The sequence below is a fragment of the Gorilla gorilla genome, chromosome 18, assembly GCF_029281585.2.
Source record: "Gorilla gorilla gorilla isolate KB3781 chromosome 18, NHGRI_mGorGor1-v2.1_pri, whole genome shotgun sequence".
Taxonomy (NCBI): Eukaryota; Metazoa; Chordata; class Mammalia; order Primates; family Hominidae; genus Gorilla; species Gorilla gorilla.
In genome coordinates, this window is record NC_073242.2 from 114,298,215 (window position 1) to 114,324,218 (window position 26,004).

The 26,004-nt window shown below is 43.8% G+C and overlaps 2 protein-coding genes and 1 long non-coding RNA gene across 4 annotated transcripts in view; 2 read left to right on the forward strand and 1 right to left on the reverse strand.

The window, feature by feature from the left end:
* CDH13 (cadherin 13) overlaps nucleotides 1-7,353 on the forward strand; it is a 1,164,256-nt gene extending 1,156,903 nt beyond the window's left edge. For both annotated transcript variants that reach the window (XM_004058060.5, XM_004058064.5), the window contains one exon: nucleotides 5,779-7,353. In XM_004058060.5, coding sequence (XP_004058108.3) covers nucleotides 5,779-5,786 — 8 coding nt within the window. In that variant the 3' untranslated portion in view covers nucleotides 5,787-7,353. The remainder of the gene's footprint in view (nucleotides 1-5,778) is intronic.
* On the reverse strand, nucleotides 565-17,616 carry LOC109023687 (uncharacterized). Its single transcript, XR_008672857.2, has 3 exons — nucleotides 17,279-17,616; nucleotides 14,265-14,354; nucleotides 565-1,073 (listed from the first exon to the last, which is right to left on the reverse strand). It is a non-coding gene; the product is annotated as an uncharacterized lncRNA (long non-coding RNA).
* A 1,123-nt stretch (nucleotides 17,617-18,739) lies between these two features.
* Nucleotides 18,740-23,790, forward strand: HSBP1 (heat shock factor binding protein 1). The gene is made up of 4 exons (XM_031002652.3): nucleotides 18,740-18,930; nucleotides 19,493-19,559; nucleotides 20,119-20,239; nucleotides 22,220-23,790. The coding sequence occupies exons 1-3, from the start codon at nucleotides 18,886-18,888 to the stop codon at nucleotides 20,235-20,237; spliced, it is 231 nt and encodes a 76-aa protein (XP_030858512.1). The 5' UTR covers nucleotides 18,740-18,885; the 3' UTR covers nucleotides 20,238-20,239; nucleotides 22,220-23,790.
* The last annotated feature ends 2,214 nt before the right edge of the window (nucleotides 23,791-26,004 follow it).

The window sequence follows — 26,004 nt, forward strand, 5'->3', positions numbered from 1 at the left end:
ACATTGAGAAGAGGCTGCACGGAGGTGAACTTAAACCCTTAAGCAAGGATTGGAGAAGGAGGAGGATGATTTCAAAAAACACTGAAATTAGTAGCTTTCTTTTTTGTTTGTTTGTTTTGTTTTAAGACTGAGTCTTGCTCTGTCACCCAGGCTGGAGTGCAAGGGCGCGATTTTGGCTCACTGCAACCTCTGCCTCCCAGGTTCAAGTGATTCTCCTGCCTCAGCCCCTGAAGTAGCTGGGATTACAGGCACCTGCCACCACGCCCGGCTAATTTTTTTGTATTTTTAGTAGAGACAGGGTTTCACCATGTTGGCCAGGCTGGTCTGAAACTCCTGACCTCAAGTGATCCACCCACCTCAGCCTCCCTAAGTGCTGGGATTACAGGCATGAGCCACCACGCCAGGCCTGAAATTAGCTTTTAAAGTACATAACTTCCTAACTCAGCCATAGTCCTTACAAGAATTTTGGGAGCAAGGAAATCAGCTGGTAGAATCTCTTTGATGTTTCTTTAAAGCAGGGTCAGGAAAGTCTAAGACACAGACCAAATCTGGCCTACTGCCCATTTTTGTAAATAAAGTTTTATTGGAACACAGCCACGCCTATCATTTCCATATCGCCTGTGGCCGTTCTCTGCCGCAGTGGCAGAGCTGAGTAGCTGCCACCGAGACCAGCTGGCCCAAGAAGCCGAAAATATTAACTCTCTGGCCCTTCCCACTTTAAAGCATCATTCATAAAACTTCAGTGTGATGTAGGAGAAGATAATCACGTCACACTCATGGCAAGAAAAAATACTCAGATCCAAGTAGACTAGCAGCAACCAAACATGCTGATGTGTGGGGGCCGTTTTCTGTATTTTCTTCAGTGCTCTGGCAGTTGTCCCATTTTCTAGATGAGAACTGATCCTCAGAAAGGTCCCCAGGTGAGTAATCAGTGAGGCCAGCATTCACCACTGACTGCCTCCCTTACAGAAAAGGATAATAACAACATTTCAGTTTAGTATGACCTGATCCTGTAGGTGGCTTTACTGCAACTGAGAGTTGAACTGAAGGATCTGCATTTCTTTCTTTGACATCTGAAAATAAAGGAAATAAAACTACTGATATTGAAAGTAATAAAAAATGAAAATGAAATGATTTTTACTGTCAGGTTTTTTTTTTTTGTTTGTTTGTTTTTCACAGAGTCTTGCTGTGTCACCCAGGCTGGAGTGCAGTGGCATGGTCTCTGCTCACTGCAAGCTCCACCTCCCGGGTTCACGCCATTCTCCTGCCTCAGCCTCCCGAGTGGCTGAGACTACAAGCGCCCGCCACCATGCCTGGCTAATTTTGTTTTTGTACTTTTAGTAGACATGGTGTTTCACCGTGTTAGCCAGGATGGTCTCGATCTCCCGACCTAGTGATCTGCCCGCCTCGGCCTCCCAAAGTGCTGGGATTACAGGCGTGAGCCACCATGCCTGGCCCGGTTGTTGTTGTATAAAGTGCGTGTCAGTGGCATTAAGCAGATGTGTAATTCTTCCCCTAGCACCCTCCCAGTGAGGCAAGCCGGCATTGCCATTAAGCTGTTTCTGTGGTTTTTCTAGCACGACTTTTATGGTATGGCAAGTCTCAAAAAAAGAACTTGTCGGGAAACCGTTTCTGACCATTGCTTTCGGCTTAATTAACCAGTATTAGCAACAATGTAAAAGGACAAATCAGGTGAACTATCTTAACAAATACCAAAAGTAAATGTCTCTATATGGAGGGTAAGAGGTAGACAAACTCAGACACAATAAAGAAATTTAAACAGGTGAGTGCGCAGGGCACAGTGGCTCATGCCTATAATCCCAGCACTTTGGGAGACTGAGGTGGGAGGATTGGATGAGGCTAGGAGTTTGAGACCAGCCTAGGCAACATAGTGAGACCCCCATTTGTGAAAAAAAGAAAAAAAAGCCCCACCCCATGTCAGCTAAAAATTAACATTAAATAAAATGTGGACCAGGCACGGTGGCTCACGTCTGTAATCCCAACACTTTCGGAAGCCTAGGTGGGCCGATCACCTGAGGTCAGGATTTCGAGACTAGCCTGACCAACATGGTGAAACTCATCTCTACTAAAGCTATAAAAATTACCTGGGCATGGTGGCACACACCTGTAATCCCAGCTACTCGGAAGGCTGAGGCAGGAGAATCGAGTGAGCTTGGGAGGCAGAGGGTGCAATAAGCTGAGACCATGCCACTGTACTCCAGCCTGTAGGACAGAGTGAGAATCCATCTCAAAAAAATAAAAATAAAATATGCATGCCTGGCTGGGTGGGGTGGCTCACACCTGTAATCCCAGCACTTTGGGAGGCCGAGGTGGGCGGATCCCAAGGTCAGGAGTTCAAGATCAGCCTGACCAACGTGGTGAAACCCCATCTCTACTAAAAATACAAAAATTAGCTGGGTGTGGTGGCACACGCCTATAATCCCAGCTGCTCAGGAGGCTGAGGCAGGAGAATCGCTTGAACCCAGGAGTTGGAGGTTGCAGTGAGCCAAGATTGCACCATTGCACTCCAGCCTGGGCAACAGAGCAAGACTTTGTCTCCCAAAAAAAAAAAAAAAAAAAAGCCAAGATGAGCAAAAGATAGCCAGTAAACACTTTTAAAATTTTATTTTTCAATGTATTGTTTGCATAAAACAAAATGCATCCATTGCAAGTGTACAGTTTGATGCATTTTGGTAAGTGTACAGAATTTTATACCACACCCTAGTCAAAATACAGTTTCCTTTGCTACTGATCCCCTTTCCGCAATCCAGGCTCTCATTGATCTGCTTTCTCTAATAATGGTTTTGTCTCTTCTAGAATTTCTTAAAGTGTACCAGTATTTTGTTCCTTTCTATTGTGAAGCGTATTATGGACAGACACAGGGCCTGCAAAGGCATTAAACCCAGGCAGAGTGGGCTGTCCTCGGCCTGCAGACGGCCGCGGTCATGCTTTGCAGAGGAGCTGTGGCTCGTTAAAGTGACATGACATTATGGACAATGACAGTTGATCCTTGGGGGCTTTCCATGCACCTTGCACATGCAAGCTAAGGGCTTTACATAAATTAAATAAATTTCCTCAAGTAACCGTCTCAATAGCCCTGGGAGGAATCACTTATGTTATCATCTAAATTGACTTAAAACAGGAATTTGAGAATCTAATTTGAAAACAAGAGATTGGAGCCTATTTAGTGGATTTTATGCAGCCTAAGCTGTGTTGTTGTTGTTGTTGTTGTTGTTGTTGTTGTTGTTGTTGTTGTTGCTTTTAACTAATTTGCCTCCCAGGAGACAGTTGAAATGTCTAGAGACATTTTGATTATTATGCCTGGCAGGACGCCACTAGTGGCATCTAGTGGGTGGAGGGTAAGGGTGCTGCTAAGCGTCCTCCCATACACAGGACAGCACCCCCCACAAAGAATTATCCAACCCCAAATGTCAGCAGTGCTGAGGCTGAGAAACCCCACTCTGCTCTCTAACCAAAATTAGACACAGAAAGTGGAGACATTCTACCACCCTGACAACATCAACGGCTTTTGCCCATTTAAAACAAGAAAGAGGAATATGTATCCAACCCAAAACAGCATCTTAACATTCTTTCTAATAGGCTTTTGCAAAAATAGTTCATATTTTACAACTGTCTTGCAGCATGGGGTATAAATGTAATCATTGTAAAAATGAAACCTAATCATTGTAAAAATGAAAAGAGTGCCTCAAAACATCTGAACTTCTGAGCAGAGGGCAGCCTGTCTTCAGTGGGCACTTTTGGATGGAGGCAGGACTAGGGTATCAGCAGGAGTGAGAACAAAGGTCAGATAAATGAGTACACAGCACATGTAGACTGATTAATTTCTTTCTTTTTTCCTTCTTTTGATGGAGCAAGACTGTAACAGAAGGCTGAGAGTGGGGAAGGGCTTTGGCAACTATTACTGTAGACACAATAGTTTACTCAATTTCATGAACTCTTAGTCCTGGGCTGGAATTCACGCCTCTGCTGGAATTGCACAGACAAAACGTGCTTGCAAGGAGTAAGGTGGCAACCAAAGAAAAATGCAGGCAAAAACTTGCCTCATTTTGAAACCGGATCTGAGCATCCTAGAGCCAGAGCCTCTCCCAGCCAAAATTGCTGAGTTGAGCAGAGTGACAGACTCCACATTGGAGCCAGCCCCCCAGCTGGCCATAAGGAGTAGCCATGAGCAGGTGCTGGGAAGACAGGCTCTTGAACGCACACTGTGCTGATGTCTCTTTCTGTGAAGTTTTCTACATGAGTGACGTTCTCAAAGTCTGCAACAGAGTCTGCCATGAGATGCCTTTTTTCCTCTGGGAACACAATGCTACTTTCGTGATTGGCTGAGTAATGGCCCCCAAAGATGTACTCTTCATCCTAATCCCTGGAACCTGTAAATATGTTACCTTACATGGCAAAAGAGACTTTGGGCAGGCATCTGTCATCCCAGATACTCAGGAGGCTGAGGCACAAGAATCGCTCAAACCTGGGAGGCGGAGGTTGCAGGGAGCCAAGATTGTGCCAATGCACTCCAGCCTGAGCAACAAAGTGAGACTCTGTCTCTAAAAAAAAAAAAAAAAAAAAAACTTCTCAGATGTGACTAAGTGAAGGATTTTGAGATGGGGAGAGTAGCCTGGATTAGCCAGGTGAGCCTGATATAATCACAAAGTCCTTATAAGAGGGACAAAGGAAGAGAGTCAATTAGAAACAGACCATGCGATGACAGAAACAGAGGGTGGTCAGAGGTGAAAAAGAGAAGATGCTGCAGTGCTCCCTCTGAAGATGAAGGAAGGGGCCATGAGCCAAGGGATGCGGGCAACCCTTAGAGGCCAGGAAAGGCAAGGGAACAGATGCTTTCCTAGAGCCTCCAGAAGGAGCACAGCCCGGCCAACACTGATTTGAGCCCCATAAGACTGATCTCAGTATTCTGACTTCCAGAACTGTAAGAGAATAGATTCGTGTTGTTTGAACTTTATGGCCATTTGTTACAGGAGCAACAGGAAATTAATATACCATATTTGGGCCAGGTGCAGTGGCTCACAGGTGAGCCTATAACCCCCAGCACTTTGGGAGGCCAAGATGGGAGGATCGCTTGAGGCCGAGTTCAAGACCAGCCTGGACAACATGGTGAAACTCCATCTCTACAAAAAATACAAAAATTAGCCAGGCACGGTGGTGCATGCCTGCAGTCCCAGCTCCTCTGGAGACTAAGGTGGGAGGATCGCTTGAGCCCAGGAGGCAGGGGTTGCAGTGAGCCAAGATTGTACCACTACACTCCAGCTGGGGCAACAGAATGAGACCCTGTCTCAAAATAAAAACATATCATGTTTGAAGAACCACCAATAGGTATCTTGCTCTGTGACTTGTGATCCTTAAGTCAACATATATATATATATAGTCACAGGAAGTCGATACATATATGGGGTAATCACCAATCTCTAAGATACATAGCATGCTCATAAAATAGCCAAGCTCTGTGCTAAGAGACGAAGACATAAGGCTCATTGGTAACAGTGGTAATAGCAGCTCTCGGTCTGAGCGATGTTTGGCATCTGAAGTCACCATTAGTATTTTCAGAGAAGTCCAGCTTTTTATGATATAACTATTCATTCTGTCTTCCAATGTGATCCTTAAGGAAAAAAAAAAAATTCCCCCATAGTCGTGTGATGTTTAAAATGTGTTTATTATAGCTTGCCTGTCATTTTTCTGGTTTTTAGCTAAAATGTTTTGAATTGAGTGGTGGTATTCCCGACTTAACTCTGAACCCTCTCTATTCAGGTCTGTGAGAACTCCCGACGTCTGAAGCTTGACTCCCAAGTTTCCATAGCAACAGGAAAAAGAAAAAAAAATCTATCCAAATCTGAAGATTGCAGTTTACAGCTATCAAACTTCACAACTAGGCCTCAATTGTTCCGGTTTTTTATTTTCTTTACAATTTCACTTAGTCTGTACTTCATCATTTTGACAGCATCTTCCTCCCTCCTTTAATTAATGGAATCTTCTGAATTTTCCCTGAATGTTTAAAGATCATGACATATGACTTGATCTTCTGGGAGCAGGAACAATGACTACTTTTTCTGGTGTGTTAACATGTCGCTAGCCAGTGCTCCAGGCACCCAGCTTTGTCTGTGGGTTAGTATTGGTGTATGTATGAGTATCTGTATGTATATATACACGGTATTTATAGAGAGAGACTATCCTGGAGAAGCCTCGTTTTGATGCCATTCTTCCTTGCAAGGTTAAGCAAGGTGGGTGGAAACTAAGACAACTGAACCCTCCAGGACCTCCCGCATCAAGGTCAGCATGAGGACAGACCACAGAGCTGTCACTTTTGCTCTGAAGCTACTTCTCCACTGTCCCGTTCAGTCTGAATGCTGCCACAACCAGCCAGGCAGGTCCAAAGAGAGGGAGAGCAGAGAAAGAAGTCCTTTCTCTTTATTGAGTTCGAGGACTACAACCAATTTACACTGCCATCTGATGCCGTGATCCTGAGCCAAGGACGTGAGGAGCAGAACAGGCAATTTCACCACCAAATGCCAAGAAAAGGGCTGACATTTTCTTTCATGGGCACCAACCTGCATTTGTATGTGTCTCGAATCCACAGTTGCACTGATTCTTATGGGGACACAGATCATGGTAGAGAATCTCTCCCTCCTCAGTAAATGTCATCTGCACCTGTCATCATGGAGGTCATACATGCATACAAAGAGGTGTACAGGTACCATCTTGTATACACATATATACCCACATGTACAGACATACATTTATGCACATTCACTCTGTTTGTTTCATATATACAGGCATAAAATAGAGTAAATACAGGTAGTTTTAAAAGTACCCTTTTGTGTGAATTGACTACCGTTGTTTCAAACCTGAAAATAAAAGACGTTCATTATGTATGAAAAGTAACTGATTTGTATTCTGTGAGCATGTAAAAGCGGAAAGTTAGTGCTTGTTCTAAGATTACCTTCTTGTTGATAAACCATAAATGAATCATCAAAGCTCACACCAAATTTTTGTATCAAATAAAACTAGTGACAGCTTGTGGCTTTTTATTAGAGCTCACCACGAACTAGGGTAAGGTAAGTGTCTTAGCATATTTTAATGCAGTTGCTTACTAAAGGTTTTAACCACAGATGCACACACACACGCTTTCTTATGCAATCTATGTTTGCACTTGTGCTTTCAGTTAGCCTTCTGTAGGAAGTAGAAGTCATATGTTGTCTTTGTTGTAGTGAAATTATACAGATAGAGTTCCATATATTGTATTTGTTTCAATGGTAAATCCTTTTGGAACATATAGAATGCAGACATTTTTTTTCCATTAAAATAAATGGGTATTGGTGGTTAAAACTGCTGGACAGTAACTTTTCTCTGATTTCTATCTTGTGTCTAATGTCACTGATGCTGGGTCTTGTCTTAGTGCAAGTTCACATTTTTGACTGACCATTTGGGGTCTGTCGTACATCTCTGGTTGGTGAGTAAGTCTATGAAGACAGAAGTACCAGTTCTCAGCATGGGCCATGGACTTATCTTGTCCACCTCATGGTATGATCTGAGGGTGTCATAATCAGCTATAAAGGTAATTGCACACTCAAAGATGAGACGGACCATTCTCAGTTTGATGACCACATTAAGCATAGTCACGGCCATCTGTCAACAGTCCCAAGACCTGGGGATTTTTCTCTGGAACAAATCCTGTTGCTGGATCAGGAGATGCCACACCTTGAACTTGATAGGGTCATTCTCCACAAGCACATGCCCCCGACTCAGGGACAGGGGAATCTAAGCCTGTGCATTCACACTCCACAAGATTTCCTCTACTGGCTTTATAGGGCACTATCACGCGTCTCCCGGGTGCACCTTGCTCCCCTCTTCCTGCAAGGCAGGGGGAGAACGTTCATCCTTGAACAAACAAAGAGCATCCTCAGCCAGTCAGGCGGCTGGTAGCCGGACACATATGCTAACTGGCAATCAGGAAGTCACCCTCCAATGTAAACTTCAGCCACATGCAGGGAGAAACACAGCAGCTGAGTGGCCATTCACTCAAGGAAACCAATACAACACAACTCCTTTTCTCTCAAGCCGGTAGCCTCTCCTGCACTTTGTGAACCGAACCAGAAGATTAACTTCGCTAAAAATTCAGAAAAATAGGAGTAAAGTGCACACTTCATTAATAGAATATGCCTCAACTTTCCCTTATTTAAACATATTCTCTGTCCCCACAGTTCTAATCAGGACAGAGATACTTCTGTCATGTTGTTCCTCCTAATACTTTCCAGAAAAAAAGAAAAATAAACCAATTCTTATAGGCCAAAGTGGTAGCATTTCCTGAATCATAAGATGTTTTGTTCATTTGCTGGAATATATTACATTGTTTACTGAAAACCATAGTAGAATCAAAATGTTATTTCATTATTACCTATGCATTTTATCTGAGTCCAACTTATTAAAAAACAAAGTCAAGTAAGGACCAGAAATTGCTTTTCCCAATTACTGAGCACATGTCTGAAGGTTTTATTTCCACTGAGCAAATAGTCACACCTTCACTTCTTTTTATTAATACTCAACCAACTTAGTTGATTAAAAATAACATTTTCTCCCTCATTTTACATACGATAAATTAATTATTTTGGATAACTTGTTTTAATAAGAATATGCACACATTTTCTAATTTCAATAAAAGTCACCTTCAGTACTGCCAATTCTCTCCAAATGAGCATCATTCCAGGCAGATATACCTGCTATGCCTCTTGGCCGACACCAGCAAATCTAAGCATTATAATGAAATAAATCCAGCCAGATTTCATGGTAGGTATCAAATAAGACCTTGGCTCTTAAAGAACATCGTTAGAAATTTTGATAGCTCATTCCAGAGTTTCAGAATGTCATTTAAAACAGTCTGATAAATGGAACAATCATCTACCATCACACTCATAGAGTAGCTCAAATTGCATTTTACCCAAATAAATACACTGGGTCTTAATCTTAAGATGTGACAACTAAAAAATTTTTAACAACTCTCTGTTTGATCCTGGATTTAGTGCAGTTGCACCCAGGCACGAGCTCTCCAGATGATTCTGAGGAAAGGAGTCTACAATTTTCCTAGGGGGTGTATGAACATGGTACCAAAAAGGTAATTAATAATTATAATAATGGTTTATATTTATCAACTTCTTATTATGTGCCCACACTGTACAAAATCCTTATAGATAGTAACTCATTAATCCTTCCAGTAACATATGAGACAAGTACTACTATCTTCTCCAACTCACAGATAAAGAAGGCTGAGGCTCAGAAAAATCAAATGGCTTGCCCAAGGTAAGTGGCCTCCAGAACCAAACCTCAGGCTATCTGGCTCCAGGGTTCATGTTCTTCCGACAACATCACAATGCCATTCTCAACCCAGGAGCAAAACCAGACAAAGTGCCTACTGCAGACCGGAAGACGCTAGTCTGAAGCCTCCATTAGCGTGACTATGCAGCTAGACCAACTTACTGTTAAGGAACAGTACCTTTTACTATGAGGTACCCTTTACTATTAAGTACCTTCTACTAACAGTATCTTCTGTTACCTACTATTAAGTTCATGCTATACTTCTTCAATCTGTAAGCTTTCTGTTAAAAAAAAATGTTAACATCGTTCTAAATTAATATTGAGACCTTAGAAATTTTTCCTGTGCAAGATAACATAATTATTTGCCCCTTCCCTTCCATGGCTTGTTAGCAGGTAGATGAGGGGCTTCTTCTAGATTAATTTAACATCTCAGTTAATCAAAAGTAGCCGGGAATGGTGACTCATGCCTGTAATCCCAGCCCTTTGGGAGGCAGAGGCGGGTGGATCACTTAAGGTCAGGAGTTCAAGACCAGCCTGGCCAGCATGGTGAAACCCTATCTCTACTAAAAAATACAAAAATTAGCTGGGTGTGGTGGTGCACACCTGAAATCCCAGCTACTCAGGAGGCTGAGGCAGGAGAATCGCTTGAACCCAGGAGGCAGAGTTTGCAGTGAGCCATTGCACTCCAGCCTGGGCAACAGAGCAAGACTCCGTCAAAAAAAAAAAAAAAAAAAAGAAAAGAAAAGGAAATTTATGAACTCCAGAGTACCCACTCACTACCAAACCGACTGAGAGGAGAGAAAACTGAGGGAGAAAGTGGGGTGGGATCTCAAAGGGTTTGCACTGTGCTTTGCTATAAATTATTCAAAGAGGCAAATTCTAAAGGATCTCTAAGTAGTTGCTGATTTTGTAAAGGTAGCACATAAATCTGTTTACGTGTAGCTGCCTTAAACATGAGTCAACAGGGTAAGTCACACCAACAGGAAACCCAAGCACTAAAAAAGCCACCTACCTTTTCTGTTTAGCAAATACTAAGAATAATAATCTAATAATCTGGCTACATCTTTCATAAAGACCTCCATCCTCTCTCCTTAACTGACGGTTGAGATTTGATAATTTTCACAGTCTAATGATAAAATGCTTTCAAAATGGTTCATCTAACGCAATTAACAATTCTTTTACTATATGCAATGTGTTACCCTTACTATATTTCCTATTGCTAATAGATGAGCCCACTATTGAAAAAATTCTGCAGTTGTGACCGTGTTCATATGAAAGCATATGCAAGATATAGAGAGACAGCAAAAAATGGTGGGAATGGATGTGTGTATGAGGGTTTCAGATAAGAACTTCAATTATATAATTTAAGAGTAAGTCTATAATTTAAGCAGAAATAATTTAGATACTCATCAAATTAAGTAAGCGGAAAAATTTCCTCTCTCTCATACTATGTTGCTATCATCACATCTATCGTTGGAGGGTTGCTGAGGTTGATAAGCCTTTGAACCATTTTATTTGACTTTCCACGTGCCGTCTCATTGGTAGGGAGATGGTGAAATGCGTTGGGTGGTGTAGGACGGGGGAGGTTTTCACTCTGAAGCTATGAAGATTTGGAGAAAGGAGCTTATAGAAGCACTAGGAAAATAAACTGGAGACTCTATTTTTTTGCTACTTTTTAAAAAGCTTTTTCTTTAGAGAGTAATAAAGCCATTCTACATCTGTCATATACATGAATTCAGACTATTAGAGAGTTGAAAATGCAGGAGATATATATATATATATATATATATATATATATATATATATATATATAGACAGATAGATAGATAGATATAGATACATATATCTGTGTTGTCATGCACATGTCAACACTGTCCTGATGACAAAATTTTATTTATCCCCCCAGATAAAAATTTTAAGAAATTTTAAATGCTTTTTATTCACAAACACTTTTCAAAAGGGATAAAAGTTAATCACGTTAAAATATTCAGTCTATGGCAGATGTCACTCACTCCTTTGGGCCCTCACTGCTGAACTGCTTACAGTTTCTGAGCTGTAAACTAACATCTGCTTTACTATGTAGTTACAGAGACATGTGTAACTTGTTTGTGAAATATTCAAATCAAGCTCATCTGGGATTTTTAACTTGTGTGTTTAGTCTTAGACCATCTTTAGTACAGTCTGGTCTGAACACGGTGACAGAGCAAAGGGACCTTTTTTTCCAATGCTGCACAGTGTCGTGGGTGCAACTGGCTGGTGCCTGTGTCGTGGATGGTAAAAGAATTTACCGGCAGGGCGCCGTGGCTCATGCCTGTAATCCCAGCACTTTGGGAGGCCAAGGCGCGCAGATCACCGGAGGTCAGGAGTTCGTGACCAGCCTAGCCAACGTGGTGAAACCCCATCTCTACCAAAAATACAAAAATCAGCTGGGCACAGTGGCGCATGCCTGTAATCCCAGCTACTCAGGAAGCTAAGGCGTGAGAATCGCTTGAATCTGGGAGGCGGAAGTTGCAGTGAGCCGAGATAGCGCCGCTGCACTCCAGCCTGGGTAACAGAGTGAGACTCTGTCTCAAAAAAAAAAAAGAAGAAGAAGAAGAATTTACCAATTTACCAAGACAGTTGTAGGTAAAGAAAGGCCGATTATTCAAGGGAAAGTACGTTGCAAGGAAGCAACAGGCAGCACAGCAGAGAAGGGGATGTCTGGAAAGAGGCAGGGGCTGGAGGGAAGTTTTATAGGGTTGTGCTGGAGGATGTTACACTTGGAGTGAGGTAGTTGTGCCAGCGGCTTGTTTGTGATTAGCTGTCTCTTGGAACAGTTGTTCCCTACCTGGGACCCCCTTCCTCATTGTTGCTTACTTATCAGGACTCCACACCAGGTTAGTCTATGATGTTTAAAAACCAAGACTAAAACCAAGTGCTGCCTGCTTAATAATTGGCTGTCTTCTGCTTCTTTCATAAAACTCAATCATTCTGATTTGGAAAAACAGATATATAGATGATAGAAGGATAGATGGATAGATGATAGAGAGATAGAAAGAGAGAGAAGATAGACAGCAAGAAGGTTAGTGAGATTATTTTGTAAAAAAAAGGAGGGGGCCAGATGTGGTGGCTCACGCCTGTAATTCCAACAATTTGGGAGGCAGAGGTGGGCCGATCACCTGAGGTCAGGAGTTCAAGACCAGCCTGGCCAACATGGAGAAACCTCGTCTCTACCAAAAATATAAAACTAAGCCAGGTGTAATGGTGGGCACCTGTAATCCCAGCTACTCAGGAGGCTGAGGCAGGAGACTCTCTTGAACCTGGGAGCTGGAGGTTGCAGTGAGCCAAGATAGTGCCACTGCACTCCAGCCTGGGCAACAGAGCAGAGCAAGACTCCAACTCAAAAGCAAAAAAAGAAAAAAAAAAAAGGGAAGGGGGTGTTCATTAAGTGCTTCCTATGGGCCGGATACTTTACGTATATATATATAGATGTGTATATACATATTACCTTGTAGTTATATGTGTAATTTATGTGTAATACATAATTATATATCATATACATAATTTATGTAATAGACATTAGCTCCATTCTATAGATGAAGAAACTGAGGTTCACACAGTTAAAACTATCTCACAGTAGGTCTCATGACTACTAAGTGGTATGCATGGCCCCACCCTGGCACTTTTCTTGCTATATGCTAAGGCAGCACCACCCCATTTATCTCCAGGAACAAACTGTGTCATCACAAACAATGTATGAAAGTGCTGAGGACTAAGCCAGTTGACAATGATGGGGGATGAAGCAGAGGAAACCCAAACTTGCAAATCTGGTCTATAAGAAAACTTTCCTTCCCCCTAGGCAGTCTGTCTCCAGGAAACTGCTAGTTTGGGTAAATAAATAGCAAACGGATGCCTTGGCAGCCAGTCATAGAGACGCTAATTTGGAAATTTGCCTCAAAAGAACATAAGAAACAGAAACCAATGCTTCAATCCAAAAGCAAGAGAATTTGAAATTGTCAGAACAACCACCGATCACACCATTCTCCCCAGAAAAGCAATTTTCTAGGTTTTTGTTTGTTTGTTTGTTGTTTTTTGATTTTTTTACAAACAAGTCCTCAAAGAGACCTCCTTGTGCTTTGGTAATGCGAGGCAAAATATCCACTCATTCTAGCCAGGGCACACCCTTGAGAGGGTAGCAACGCTGGATTTTTACATGGGAATCCAAGCCAAGAAGACTGGTACCAGGATGGTGGTATTTCTAGATTAAATCTGCCGTTCTGTGTCTGTAACTAAGCCCTACCTTTGCTTGGATGATGACTGTCCTGCCCCAGCCCCTCCTCGTGCCAGCGGGACAGCATCCTCCTCCTGAGGCTTACTAGCACCTGAAAGATTGTTCTGTGAAAAACAGGGACCCAGCATCTGCTGACGTTCCTCAGCATCCTCTCTGAGTTTATCCCCATGGAGAAGAAGCAAGTCGATGTTACCCTGATGCAGTCATAGTTCCTGTGCTTCCCCTTATCAAATTATGTACCCATGTTGTTTCACAGCACACGCAATCTCTTCACCCTTTGGCTTCCTGCCTTCTTTCAAGGCAGGATTTTCTAAACTTTAATCCCAAGAGAATATCGTCACTATTTAGCCATCTCCCTGTCTCATCTCTCAGCACCTTCACTAACTCTGCCACACTGAAATGCCACCTGTACCATCAGCTACAACTCTAGTTTTAAACTACGTAATTTTACATTTATAATTTTGGCTTGAATTTATTTTAAAAGAAGCTGGTACATTGGCCGGGAATGGTAGCTCATACCTATCATCCCAGCATTTGGAGAGGCCAAGGTAGGTAGGTAGATGGTTTGAGCCCAGGAGTTCAAGACCAGCCTAGACAACATGGCGAAACTCCATCTCTACAAAAAATACAAAGATTAGACAAGCGTAATGGTACATACCTGTCGCAGGAGGATTGCTGGAGTCTGAGAGGTTGAGGTTACAGGGAGCCATGACTGCGCCACTGCACTCCAGCCTGGGTGACAGAGACCCTGTCTCAAAAGAAAAAAGAAAAAAGAAAAAGAAAACTCTACATTATAACATGAATGAAAAACCAGTATCACTTGGAATACACTAAAGCAGCAATAAAAATAAATACAATGAAAGCAAACAAAAAAGCATAATTACCTTTTAGCTAGATACTATGTCTACTTAAGGTCTGCGTATGAAACTCTCTGTATTAAAATGAGAGATAAATAAGGATTAGAGAGGTCTCAAAGACACAGTAATATCCACCTGAGACCCTCTGGTTGTCAGGATCACTCAAAGAGAAATGAAAATGGAATGAATGAATGTCCACCGTGTGAGTCACGCTTTTGTAGCACCTGTCCACATAGCACCTAGAATCATTTTAGTAGAAGCAAAACAAGCAAAGTTGCATGAACAGGAGGTAAGGAAGTGGATCAGGTAACTAAGACAATAAGTCCTTCCTTTCTAGAACCTCCCCTATGAGCAGTAGCTCAACAAGGGCACACAGTCAGTGGAGGTTCACCCTGGTTGAACTGGTTTCCATTTTCTATTTGTTTTTTGTGCAGCGGGGGTGAGGCGAGGGGTTGGTCACTTTTATGTGCTGAGAAGGAGGAATCATTGGAAAAAAGAAAATGAATGCAGGAAGCAAGTTCCTGGAGTTGAGGAAAGAGAATGGGATCAGGGCCCAGGTCTCTCTGCCTTAGACAAACGCAGAGCCCTGTGCGCGAGGAAGAACACTGCTTCCTGAGACAGAAAGGATCATTAGCTAGTGACACCGGGGTTAATGTAGGAACTTATGAATGCACGCAGGACGGGAGTTAAGGGGTTTTGATGGACAGTCTCTATTTTCTCCACAAAATAGAATATAAGGTCATCCTCTGAGGGTGAAGGGGATAAAGTCCTGGATTTGGGGAGACCAGAAAGGTTTGGAATGGCTACTGAAGGGCCGGGGCTAGGGCAGCCCAGGTCACTAGAAGGAAGGGGCACCCTTCACTGACCCTGCTGTGGCACCGCCCATCAGGTGAAGGGAGCTCAGCAGCAGCATGAGGCAACCTGGGAGGAAAGCAAACCAGGGGAGCAGCTGCTGGGCTCCAGGGCTGGGCCTACAGAGCTGACACAGGTGCAACTAGGCAAAGAACACATTCCAGTTCCTCCAAGGCCCCGCTAGGATCATTCCATTGCTGCTCACACAAGGCAAACGCACAAAGCACCTCATTGCATGTGGTCACATGGACAGACCAACACCTTCCATAGTGTATTTTATTATTACTATTTTTTGAGACAGAGTCTCAATCTGTTGCCCAGGCTGGAGTGCAGTGGATAGATTTCGGCTCACTGCAACCTCTGCCTCCCCAGGTCAAGCGATTCTCCTGCCTCAGCCTCCTGAATAGTTGGGATTACAGGTGCACGCCACCTAGCCCAGCTAATTTTTGTATTTTTAGTAGAGATGGGGTTTTGCCACACTGGCGAGGCTGGTCTTGAACTCCTGGTCTCAAGTGATCTGCCTGCCTCAGCCTCCCAAAGTGCTGGGATTACAGGCATGAGCCACCATGCCCAGCCACCTATCATAGTATAGATCCAAGAAAGGAGGCATGTCAAAAGAATGGCCCAGAGAACCAAAAAGCAATTATAAAAGTACCATAATAAGCGCACGTAAAACAAAACTGTCTCGAATGGAAAAAGGGAGTTACAACATGCAATTAATCTAGGAAGAGCTTTAAAAAAATGCCAAGAGGAGGTAAGACAACTATGACACTTAAATAAAGGTTAAAAATGAGAGTTGTTCAAAACCGAAGTTTAAAGGTTAATTACTGGTGCCTTACACGTAATACATTAGTTTTGTTAATGGGACAATATTCAGTTAGGTTCGGTGTGTCAGCCCCACTAGGTGAGTATGTCAGCCATGAGTATAAATTAGTGAAGCTTCCGTGAAAAGCAGCCCTTTAACAGACCTTGGTCTTCACACAGAGAAAGCATACTGCCTATCTGTTTAAGTGCAAAAAATAAAGGAACAAATAATGCCTCCACTAAAAGAGTATCAAGTTTGTTTGTTGTTTATGTAAAGCAAATTTCCAATTGGAATTTAAAAAAAAAAAAAACCACAAGTGTCTTACCAGAAAAGGAAAGAAAAACTCCAGATTCTCGTGCTAATTCATGTTCCTGAGTTGCCCACAGCCATAAGACAGATTCGCTCAGAGATCCAGGGTGCAGGCACCCAGCTTTCTTTGCTGAGTGTGAGAGTCCCAGGGATTGGGGTCTAAAGTCAGAAGCCTGAGGCCTTTCTTCACCTTGGCTATTCACTAGTTTTTAAGGAGTTCTGAAGTTTTATGAAAAGTCTTTTACGATTAGCTGGGCATGGTGGTGCTCACCTGTAATCCCAGCTACTCAGGAGGCTGAGGCAGGAGAATCGCTTGAACCGGGGAGGCGGAGGTTGCAGTGAGTCGACATGGTGCCACTGCACTCCAGCCTAGGCAACACAGCAAGACTCCATCTCAAAAAAAAAAAAAAGTCTTTTAAGAAAACTGAGATACTGGCATCTAGTAGGTAGAAGTCAGAGATGCTGCTCAATGTCCTACAATATACAGGGTGCCCCCTCCACCATCAACAATAAAGAATGACTTGACTCAAATGCCAGTATTGCAGCTCTTGAGAAACTCTGCTCTAAGCTCAAAAAACTCAGAGAATTCTAGAATGGTGAGAAAAAAGGAGAAGATGCAGAGTCAGGAAGTCCTGCATCTCTTACTTCCTTAATTTGATGACCTTGTTCCAGTTTCTTAACGCCTCTGCATCTGTTTTCTCAAAAATGTAAAATTATGATAATTATATCACAGGGTCTTCGGAGGATTAAGTTAAAACACTGAGATATTTTTATTTCAAGTAGTCGGGTAAAGCACTAGCCAAATACCAGTTGACAACAGCCAATTACAAAAAAGTTGTGCATACTTACACAGACAGGAAGATCTCTATAGGAAAGGATGAGGTGTGAAGGGTGAGGAGCAACGGTGTGAGTGAGGGGGAAGGGGTGGTAAAGGGGGTTGAAGTCTCATGCCTCAAGGCCAACTGGATTCCGGGTTTGTTAGAGACACTGGTGGGTCTGGCAGAGGCGTTTGAACAAGAGCAACTCCATCTCGAATAGGAGCTGGGTAAACTGAGACTGAGACCTACTGGGCTGCATTCCCAGTTAAAGGATTCTAAGTCACAGGATGGGATAGGAGGTCAGCACAAGGTACAGGTCATAAAGACCTTGCTGATAAAACAGCTTGCGGTAAAGAAGCCGCCAAATCCCACCAAAACCAAGATGGCGATAAGAGTGAACCCTGCTTGTCCTCATTGCTACACTCCCATTGCCGCCATGACAGTTTACAAATGCCATGGCGACGTCAAGAAGTTACCCTATATGGTCTAAAAAGGGGAGGCGTGAATCACCCACCCTTTGTTTAGCATATAATCAAGAAATAACTATAAAAATGAGCAACCAGCAGCCCTCAGGGCTCTGTCTATGGAGTAACCATTTTTTATTCCTTCATTTTCTTAAACTTGCTTTCACTTTACAGACTCGCCCTGAATTCTTTCTTGCATGAGATCCAAGAACCCCCTCTCTTGGGGTCTGGATCAGGACCCTTTCCCGTAACAGCTCGAACACCTTACAGCCTCTCCCCAACTAAAGTCAAGCTGGAGCTGACCCCTCACATAGCACAGTCCTTAAAAGAGATGTGTGAAAGTTTCCAGAACATGCTAGGCCCGCAGTCAAGGACTCTCCTATCCCCTTGCCATGAGACCCAATCCTAAAGACCATCTGTGGGGTTGGAACTTGAGGTTCCAAATCAGCAGTGCCCACCTCCTTCAACACCCAAACCCACAGTCTAACCCTGACGCCGGAAGCCTTCCCCACTCAACAGCAGGCATTGCGTGGAGTGAAAGAAGCCAGCCAGGCATGATGGACAGCTTCCTGTCTGAATCCCCTCATATGAACCTGACGGGCACAGTGAACCTACTGGGCTAAACTCCAGACGCTGGCCACCCTCATAGGGTGGAGATGACAGTACAGGACAGGAGCCATGGGGCTCCCGGGGCGGGTAGGGGTGGGTCGTGTTCCTTGGCTTGGGGGCAGTTACAAGGGTACAGTGGGGCTTGTTGAAGGGCAAAAGTGCTGTAAGTTCGTCCCGACAGGCCAAAGAAACCCCAGAGCCGTCTTTCGACTGACTACAGCCTGGAAGGGAGGCCAAGACCACTCCCTGCCTCTATTGCTCCATTTCTGAGTTGGTCTCACTTCCCACCCCACCGACGGCACGCTGCGTGAGGGGCGGGGCATAGAGAGACGGGAGGGGCTATGCAAAAGAGGGCGGGGAGAGTGGGGTGGGGCCGCTCCTTGGAACGGAAGCGCGCGGCCTCGAGGCCCTTCCGGTGCGGGAGAAACTACTACTCCCATAATGCCCCGCGATCCCGCGAGCAGCCAGTCTCGTCGCGAGAAGCAGCGGTCGGGGGCGTCTGAGCGGACAAACGGAAGTGTAGGTTACGGTCTGAGACATCACCGCCAAGCTGGGCATCGGGGAGATGGCCGAGACTGACCCCAAGACCGTGCAGGACCTCACCTCGGTGGTAAGGGACGGCTGTGAGGGCCGGAGGACGCGGCCTTCCCGGGCGGCGCCGGGCCAAGCCCTGCTGGACAGAGGCGCGCCCACCGCGGCCGCGCGTGGCGTCTGCCGAGGCCCCGTTTCTGGAAGCGTCTCTGGCCGAGGCTCCCGGCCACCTTGACCCCCGGGGCGCTCGGTGCGGGCCCGTCTCCTCGCGGGCGCCCCCAAGCCCGACCCCTTCCAGTAGCCCCATTCATCTGTCGCGAACCCCCCCCTCCCGGGTCCCTCCCGCCTACCTGTGACACCCTCCCCGCCCTTCAACTCCTCACACACCCCCGGGTGCCCCAACCCGGCAGAAACAACCTAAAGACCCTGAGCTTTGAGTCGCAGCGGCCTCCCCAGCCCAGCAGTCTAACTGGACAGGTTGGAAAACGGAAGCCCAGAGAAGGAAGATCCTTGCTGAAGGCCGCACAGCTGTCCAGAGGCAGAAATGGGGCTGGAACCCGGGACCAGGGCTCGCGTCCTGATCCCAGGAAGTTGTCTCAGGATCGATGTGGACCGTGTTTGTTTGTTTCGGTTTTTCTTAGGTGCAGACACTCCTGCAGCAGATGCAAGATAAATTTCAGACCATGTCTGACCAGATCATTGGGAGAAATATCCTTTTTATCTGCAGTCGGCCTCCTGTGGGCCTTTGGAGCCTATTTCCCGGGCAGCGATGGGGATAAATGAGTAGTTTTCAGGCTAGCTTCAGCCATTCACTTGTAGAATTTGAGCTTGGATTGTACTGTGTTTCTGAGAAGGACTGCGCCGAGAGCTAGGGGTACAGCTGAGTTAGACCGCTGGCTCAAGGAGCATACGTCTACCAATCCTAATAGCTGGTGTGGTGGACCATGGACTGTGAACTAAGCGCTTTTGTGTGTGTCTTTCTGTTGATGCTCGGCATGGCCTTATGAGTGGGTTGTAGTGTTAGGATCTTTAGCGAATGAATAAATTGAGGTTTAGGGGTTCCATCACTAGTAAGGGTCAGGGCTGGAATCCGATGCGGGGTAGCCATGCCCCAGAGTCCTGTAGTCTTACGCACCAACGTGTAACAGTGTCTAAAGAAAATTGGAAGACCGGTTTCCCTAAAGTTGTGTTTAAGGCTGTCGTCTGCAGGGACGGGAGGAAAAGGGCTCAATGAGATGTCGGCACGCGTTGTCTTTCACTTCACCACTTGATGATATGAGTAGTCGCATTGATGATCTGGAAAAGAATATCGCGGACCTCATGACACAGGCTGGGGTGGAAGAACTGGAAGGTGAAAACAAGATACCTGCCACGCAAAAGAGTTGAAGGTGAGGAAGGGGGCAATTTTTTTTTCCTTTTCTTTCCTTTTTTTTTTTTTTTTTTTTTTTGACACAGAGTTTTGCTCTTGTTGCCCAGGCTGGAGTGCAATGGCACGATCTCGGCTCCCTGCAACCTTTGCCTCCTGGGTTCAAGCGATTGTCCTGCCTCAGCCTCCCCAGTAGCTGGGATTACAGGCTTGTGCCACCACACCTAGCTAATTTTGTATTTTTAGTAGAGATGGGGTTTCTCCATGTTGGTCATGCTGGTCTGGAATTCTGACCTTGAGTGATTTGCTGGCCTCAGCCTCTCAAAGTGCTGGGATTACAGGTGTGAGCCACCGTGCCCGGTCTTTTTTTTTTTTTTCTTAAAAGAATAGAGAGAACCTGTAAGTATAATTTTTATGTAGTCAGACATTCTGTAGATCAGTTCCCAGCCATGATCCCAGCAAGCATCACTGTATTGTTTACCCACTGTGGACTTGATGTTTTGAAATTTTTCATGCCAAATTCATTCTTTACACCGAATTTATTTTCCCAGTTTTTATTAATTAGACTTCTGTCACTGTTAGTTAAGACCACTGGCTAACATTAGATAACCACTGAGTTTTTATCATTCCAGCTAATAAAGGTGTTTTTTTTGTTGGCCTATAAAGCCTGTCACTGGAAGATTTTCCATTGCTTTTTTTTTTTATGGAAATAACTGATAAGTCACCCACATTACCACCTTCTTAAATGGCTTAAATTCTGGAGACTTTCTTGGTAACTTGACATAGGTGAACTAGACTGTGGCCACATTAAGCTTTTACTCTGGAGTTCATTTAAATTTCCACTGAATAGTTTCAGATGTCAGAGGAAAGCCTAGTAATTAAAAATACCCACACAGCAAGATAGCTAAATGTACAGAATCACTCAGCACAGTGCATGGTGATCCTTTTCCTCTGTATGTGTGAAAAATAAGTTTTAAACTCACTTTTCTCTTGTTTCATTTATAACATTTTAATTCTCTATAAAAATGAATGTTGCTGAGGGAGGCGGAGGTTGCAGTCGAGGTCACGCCACTGCACTCCAGCCTGGGCGACAGAGTGAGACTCTGTCTCCAAAAAAAAAAAAAAAAGTTACTGGTGCATGGTGACTCATGCCTGTAATCCCAGCACTTTGGGAGGCAAAGGCAGGCAGAGGGCAGATCAGTTGATGTGAGGAGCTCGAGACCAACCTGGCCAACATGGTGAAACCCTGTCTCTACGAAAATTAGCTGGGTGTGGTGATGCACGCCTGTAATCCCAGCTACTTGGCAGGCTGAGACGGGAGGCAGAGTTTGCAGTGAGCCGTGATGATGCCACCGCACTCCAGCCTGGGAGACAGCAAGACTCTGTCTCAAAAACATAAAATAAAATGGTTCCTGAGTATTTTTAGATTCGTAGAGTACTAAGCAGAATATACAGTAAAAGATGCCTAATTTCCTATTTTCTGGGCTTGCTGTGGACCACATTTTAGGTCACTGTGAAATACAGATTTGGGATGTTGAAGACAGACTCTAAAATTTGCTTTTATCTTCACGATAGGTGGGGTTGATTCACTGTGTGAGTAAATCACATAACTGCTTTCTATGGGTTATGTCATCGTTATTCTTATCCAGAGATAATTTGGAAAAATGTCCTACCAGTCTCAGATGCTTCTGTGGGTCTCTTTATATTATGTGGCAGTCAAAACTGCCATCAACTGACTGAGAATCTTACCACAAGAATACCAGGATTGTAGACTGGCTAGTGATGGGGGTCATTCAAAGAAAAGAATGGGAGTAGGAAACTGACTCCAAAACTTTTAAAAATATTTCCAGTTAAATCTATTTTTGCTAAAATATTGCCAAAAGAAAATAAGTTTAACTCAGTAGGAGAGTGGAAAGGGATTTTTAGTTGATAGGTCTATATGTCATTTTTACTTGTGCTCATATAATGAAAAACATGTTGATGATTTTTCCTTCTTCAACAGGTTGCTAATAATTTATACTGGAATCTGGCATTTTTCCAAGCCAAGAGAAGATCGAATGGCTTTTTGCAGCTAACTACTATGTGTAGACAGGTTTTATATTATAAAGTATGCATTCTTATCACATACTATATAGTTAGTTTGTAGAGTGATTTCCCCCCAGTTTCTTGAACATGGTATCTTCACATCTTGGACCTTGGTCAGTTGTGCTATTCATTATTAAACACTAAAACTTTGGCGGTTCTTGCATAACATTGTCAGATTTTTTAGTGTATTTCTGTGAAGTCATTTTTTTTTCTTGTCATTCCTTTTGTAGTAGTTTCTGTTTGGATAAAAGTTGCTGTGTGATTTTTTATTAAACAAGTAGTAAACCCTTCGATTATAGTTAGTCTTGGTGAAGTAAGATGTTTGTAGACTTTAGAGTTCTTTAATTCTTAGCACAAAGTGACTGTTGAGCTAACACCAAATAGTGTGTTTGCAATACTTTTCAAATGGCTGAAAACACCTAAAAATTGTTTATTCAGAAGTATCTGTCACTGCTCTGTTGCCAAAACTCAGAATAGAACTTAGACGTTTGTCTGAGTCCCTGAGATCACCTGCTAAAGCCGATGAAAAGTAACCACTGCCACTGTCTTGTGTCAGAACTTTTACAGTACAGAGAATAACAGAACAGCCTTCCGTAATGAGGCGTTTGTTAGAGTTTTGCATGAGATTCTAATACTTCAGTAGGACCCTACCTACGTGGTTCATCTACAATGGTTACCATAAAAAATCTGGCAGGATTTTAAAACTCAATCTTTCCTTTGAGCTACTGACTGGAAAAGAGAGAGAGAAGGAAAAGAGACCATATTAAGTCCATGCCAGTTGCTTGGCTAGAATATGATCAACGACTTGTAGTAGACTCAAGTTTTTAAGAAATACTATTTTACTTAAACTGTTTCTTATCTAAATTCTTGCAGAGTATCAATGTTATCATTGATTATAGAAGACAGGGATAATACCTTTTAACTCTGGCCACTCAAAAATGCAGTGCCAGGAGTGCTAAACCTAGAGGCCAATACTGGTGACCTGGAAGGTGATCCATATGATTGTCACCACAAAGTGCTTTTACACAAAAACTTGAAAATTTGAAAAACATGATTTTTTTAAGTTTCTCATCTCACCAGTCTTGGTGTTTATATTGCAAATCTGTCATAGTAAGAAATAATTTGTCCTGTATACAAATTACATGGGGAACATAAAGGAGTGAGATCCTTCTGTGATAAAATGAATTCACCACTCTGGTTACCCAACTACAGAACCTCCTTTGATCAGGCCAGTAGGTTGTGATGCAGGCTGGAGCCCCCGAATGCCCCGCACACACTGCAGCATTGACCAGACCATCCGAAACCTGCGTCCCTGGTGATGTTCTCAAGCCTCGGAAGTGGCAAGTGGAAATGATATGGCCGGTTGCAGTTGTAGGAGAGTTGTGACTTAGGCAGGAGTCGACCTCCTCAAGTAATGGAACGATTTCAAAGGCAGGCTACCCTGACCAAAAATATCTGCCATGAATAAAGGTGCCTGAAATCCTGCTATGAAGCTTCCTTTGTGTCAAAAATCTGTTTAGTTTTCAGATGGAAATGCAGAAATCACATTAGAGTATCAACTAAAACCTCTGGACGGATTAAGTACAGGTAGCCCAAGGCAAAGCAGGAGAGGGGGTGTTGAGGGAGGTTGCCTGCTGGAAGGGGAAGCTGAGGAGCGGGAGGAGGGCTTGCCAGGACTGGCATTGCAGGAGACTTGTCTCAGGTGTGTTCCCAGAACACTTGTCCCTGGAGATGCTGCAGGAAGGAAGGGATTATGGTCACTTGGGTTTAGACGACATTCTGTGTACCTCATGAAGAAATTAGCGTATTAAAGGCTCTGAAAGTAGAGCAGAGAACTCAGCTTTAACGTGCTCACCTGCTAGTTTTCAAGGTCTTGCTCTGTTGCCCGGGCTGGAGTGCAGTGGCACAGTCATAGCTCACTTGGAGCCTGAAGCTCCTGGGCTCAGGCGGTCCTCCTGCCTCAGCCTCCCAAGTAGCTAATATTCCAGGTTCGTGCCACCGCAGCTGGGTCTTGCTGTGTTGCCCAGGCTGGTCTAGAACTCCTAGGCTCAAGCAGTCCTGTCTCAGCCTCCCAGAGTGCTGGGATTACAGGCTGGAGCCACCATGCCTGGCCAAGGGTCTTTTTTATACTATATGAAGTATTCCTTCTCCAGCTATTCTTGTTCATTTATCAGCCAGTGAAGATTCTCTTGAGGGCTGAACAATACAGATGAGTATGGGGGCCCTTGCACCAAGGAAAACAGCCTTACATTTAATTAAGTGCCCTGTCTCAAACCCCAAGGCCCCACAGCTTCCTCATTTGGCCCCTAGTTCATCCTGCTTTCCTTTGAGCCACAGGATTTTAAAATATTTTAATCTTATTTTCATATCAATTTTTTCTTTGTTTCATTACAAGTACAGTCATTGTTTAACCCTATCAGGACTAACACAATATTTCACGTAACTAAGAGTTAATTTGCCCTTGTGAGTCCTTGGAATTTAAGCCCCCCCACACACACACTTAGAGCCCTGTTGCTATGGGAACATAGAATCCTCCAAACAAAAGTGAACTTCTTCAACATGCTGTTTGTAAATGGAAGCCTTCCCAAGCAGACCCTGTGTTCCTCTTTTATTTTGTATTTTGCAGATTATATATTTTGATTAGATTAAAATGGAGGAATTTGCAGGATGTGTTGTCATATCTAGCCCTGAAAGTTAACTGGTTACAGTTACCAAATGTTCACAGCTAGCGCCATTGAAAGCATTGACTGTAAACCGCTGTCCTGTGCTAAGCCTTTTGTTTGCACTATTTGGCTTAATCCTCACGACAACACTGAGAGGTTTTCATTTGATGAGTCCCATTTAAAGAAAAGGAACCCAAAACGGGGAGTCAGGGGCACAAGGTCACAGCTGGTAATGATGACCCTGGAATGTCCTCACAGCTGCACACCTGCACCGCTCACGAGCACAGCTGACCGTCTCACAGCTGCACACCTGCACCGCTCACGAACACAGCTGATCGTCTGCCTCTTCGTGTGAGCTGAGCTCCAAATCTCAGCTGTCCAGGCTGTCTGGAAATCATCAGCCCCACTCGCTGGATCTCAAAATTTACTTTCAAAAGGCTGATGGAGTGTTTTCAATTAAACATGACTTAAATTAAGTAATAAACACACTGGATGTGAGTTTTTATTTGGAATTTAAACTATTCAGAGCTGGTAGAAAATGTGTGCTCCTGGATCAGTGCCTTTTTTCTCCTAAATCAGTTGAGAACAACAACAGAAACAAATGACATTCCTCAAACATTTGCCCAGAGCACAACCACGGGGAATATGAACCACAGGTTTTCACATTGGTTTTCCATGCCTATACCCGTCCTGTCTCCCACAAAAATTATTGCTTGAGGCCCAACCCGGGGGATAAAAAGACCCGCCCCCCCGCCCCCCGCCACTCCATGACCTATTAGCTTACCATCCTATTGGATTTCACTGTTTTTTGTTTTGTGGTGTTTTTTTTTAAGGCAAGGAAGACTTTTAAATGGACTCATGAAGCCATCACCTGGAATCTTAATCTTGCATTAATTTTAAGTGTCCGATTTTAGCTGCAGCCACTTGAGAACTTTTGAATGAATGAAAATGAGGGAGGGGAGATGCAGGTCACTGCCCAAAAACAAAACCAGAGGAATTGTGATTGAACATTGCACTTATCAACCCTACAAATTAATAT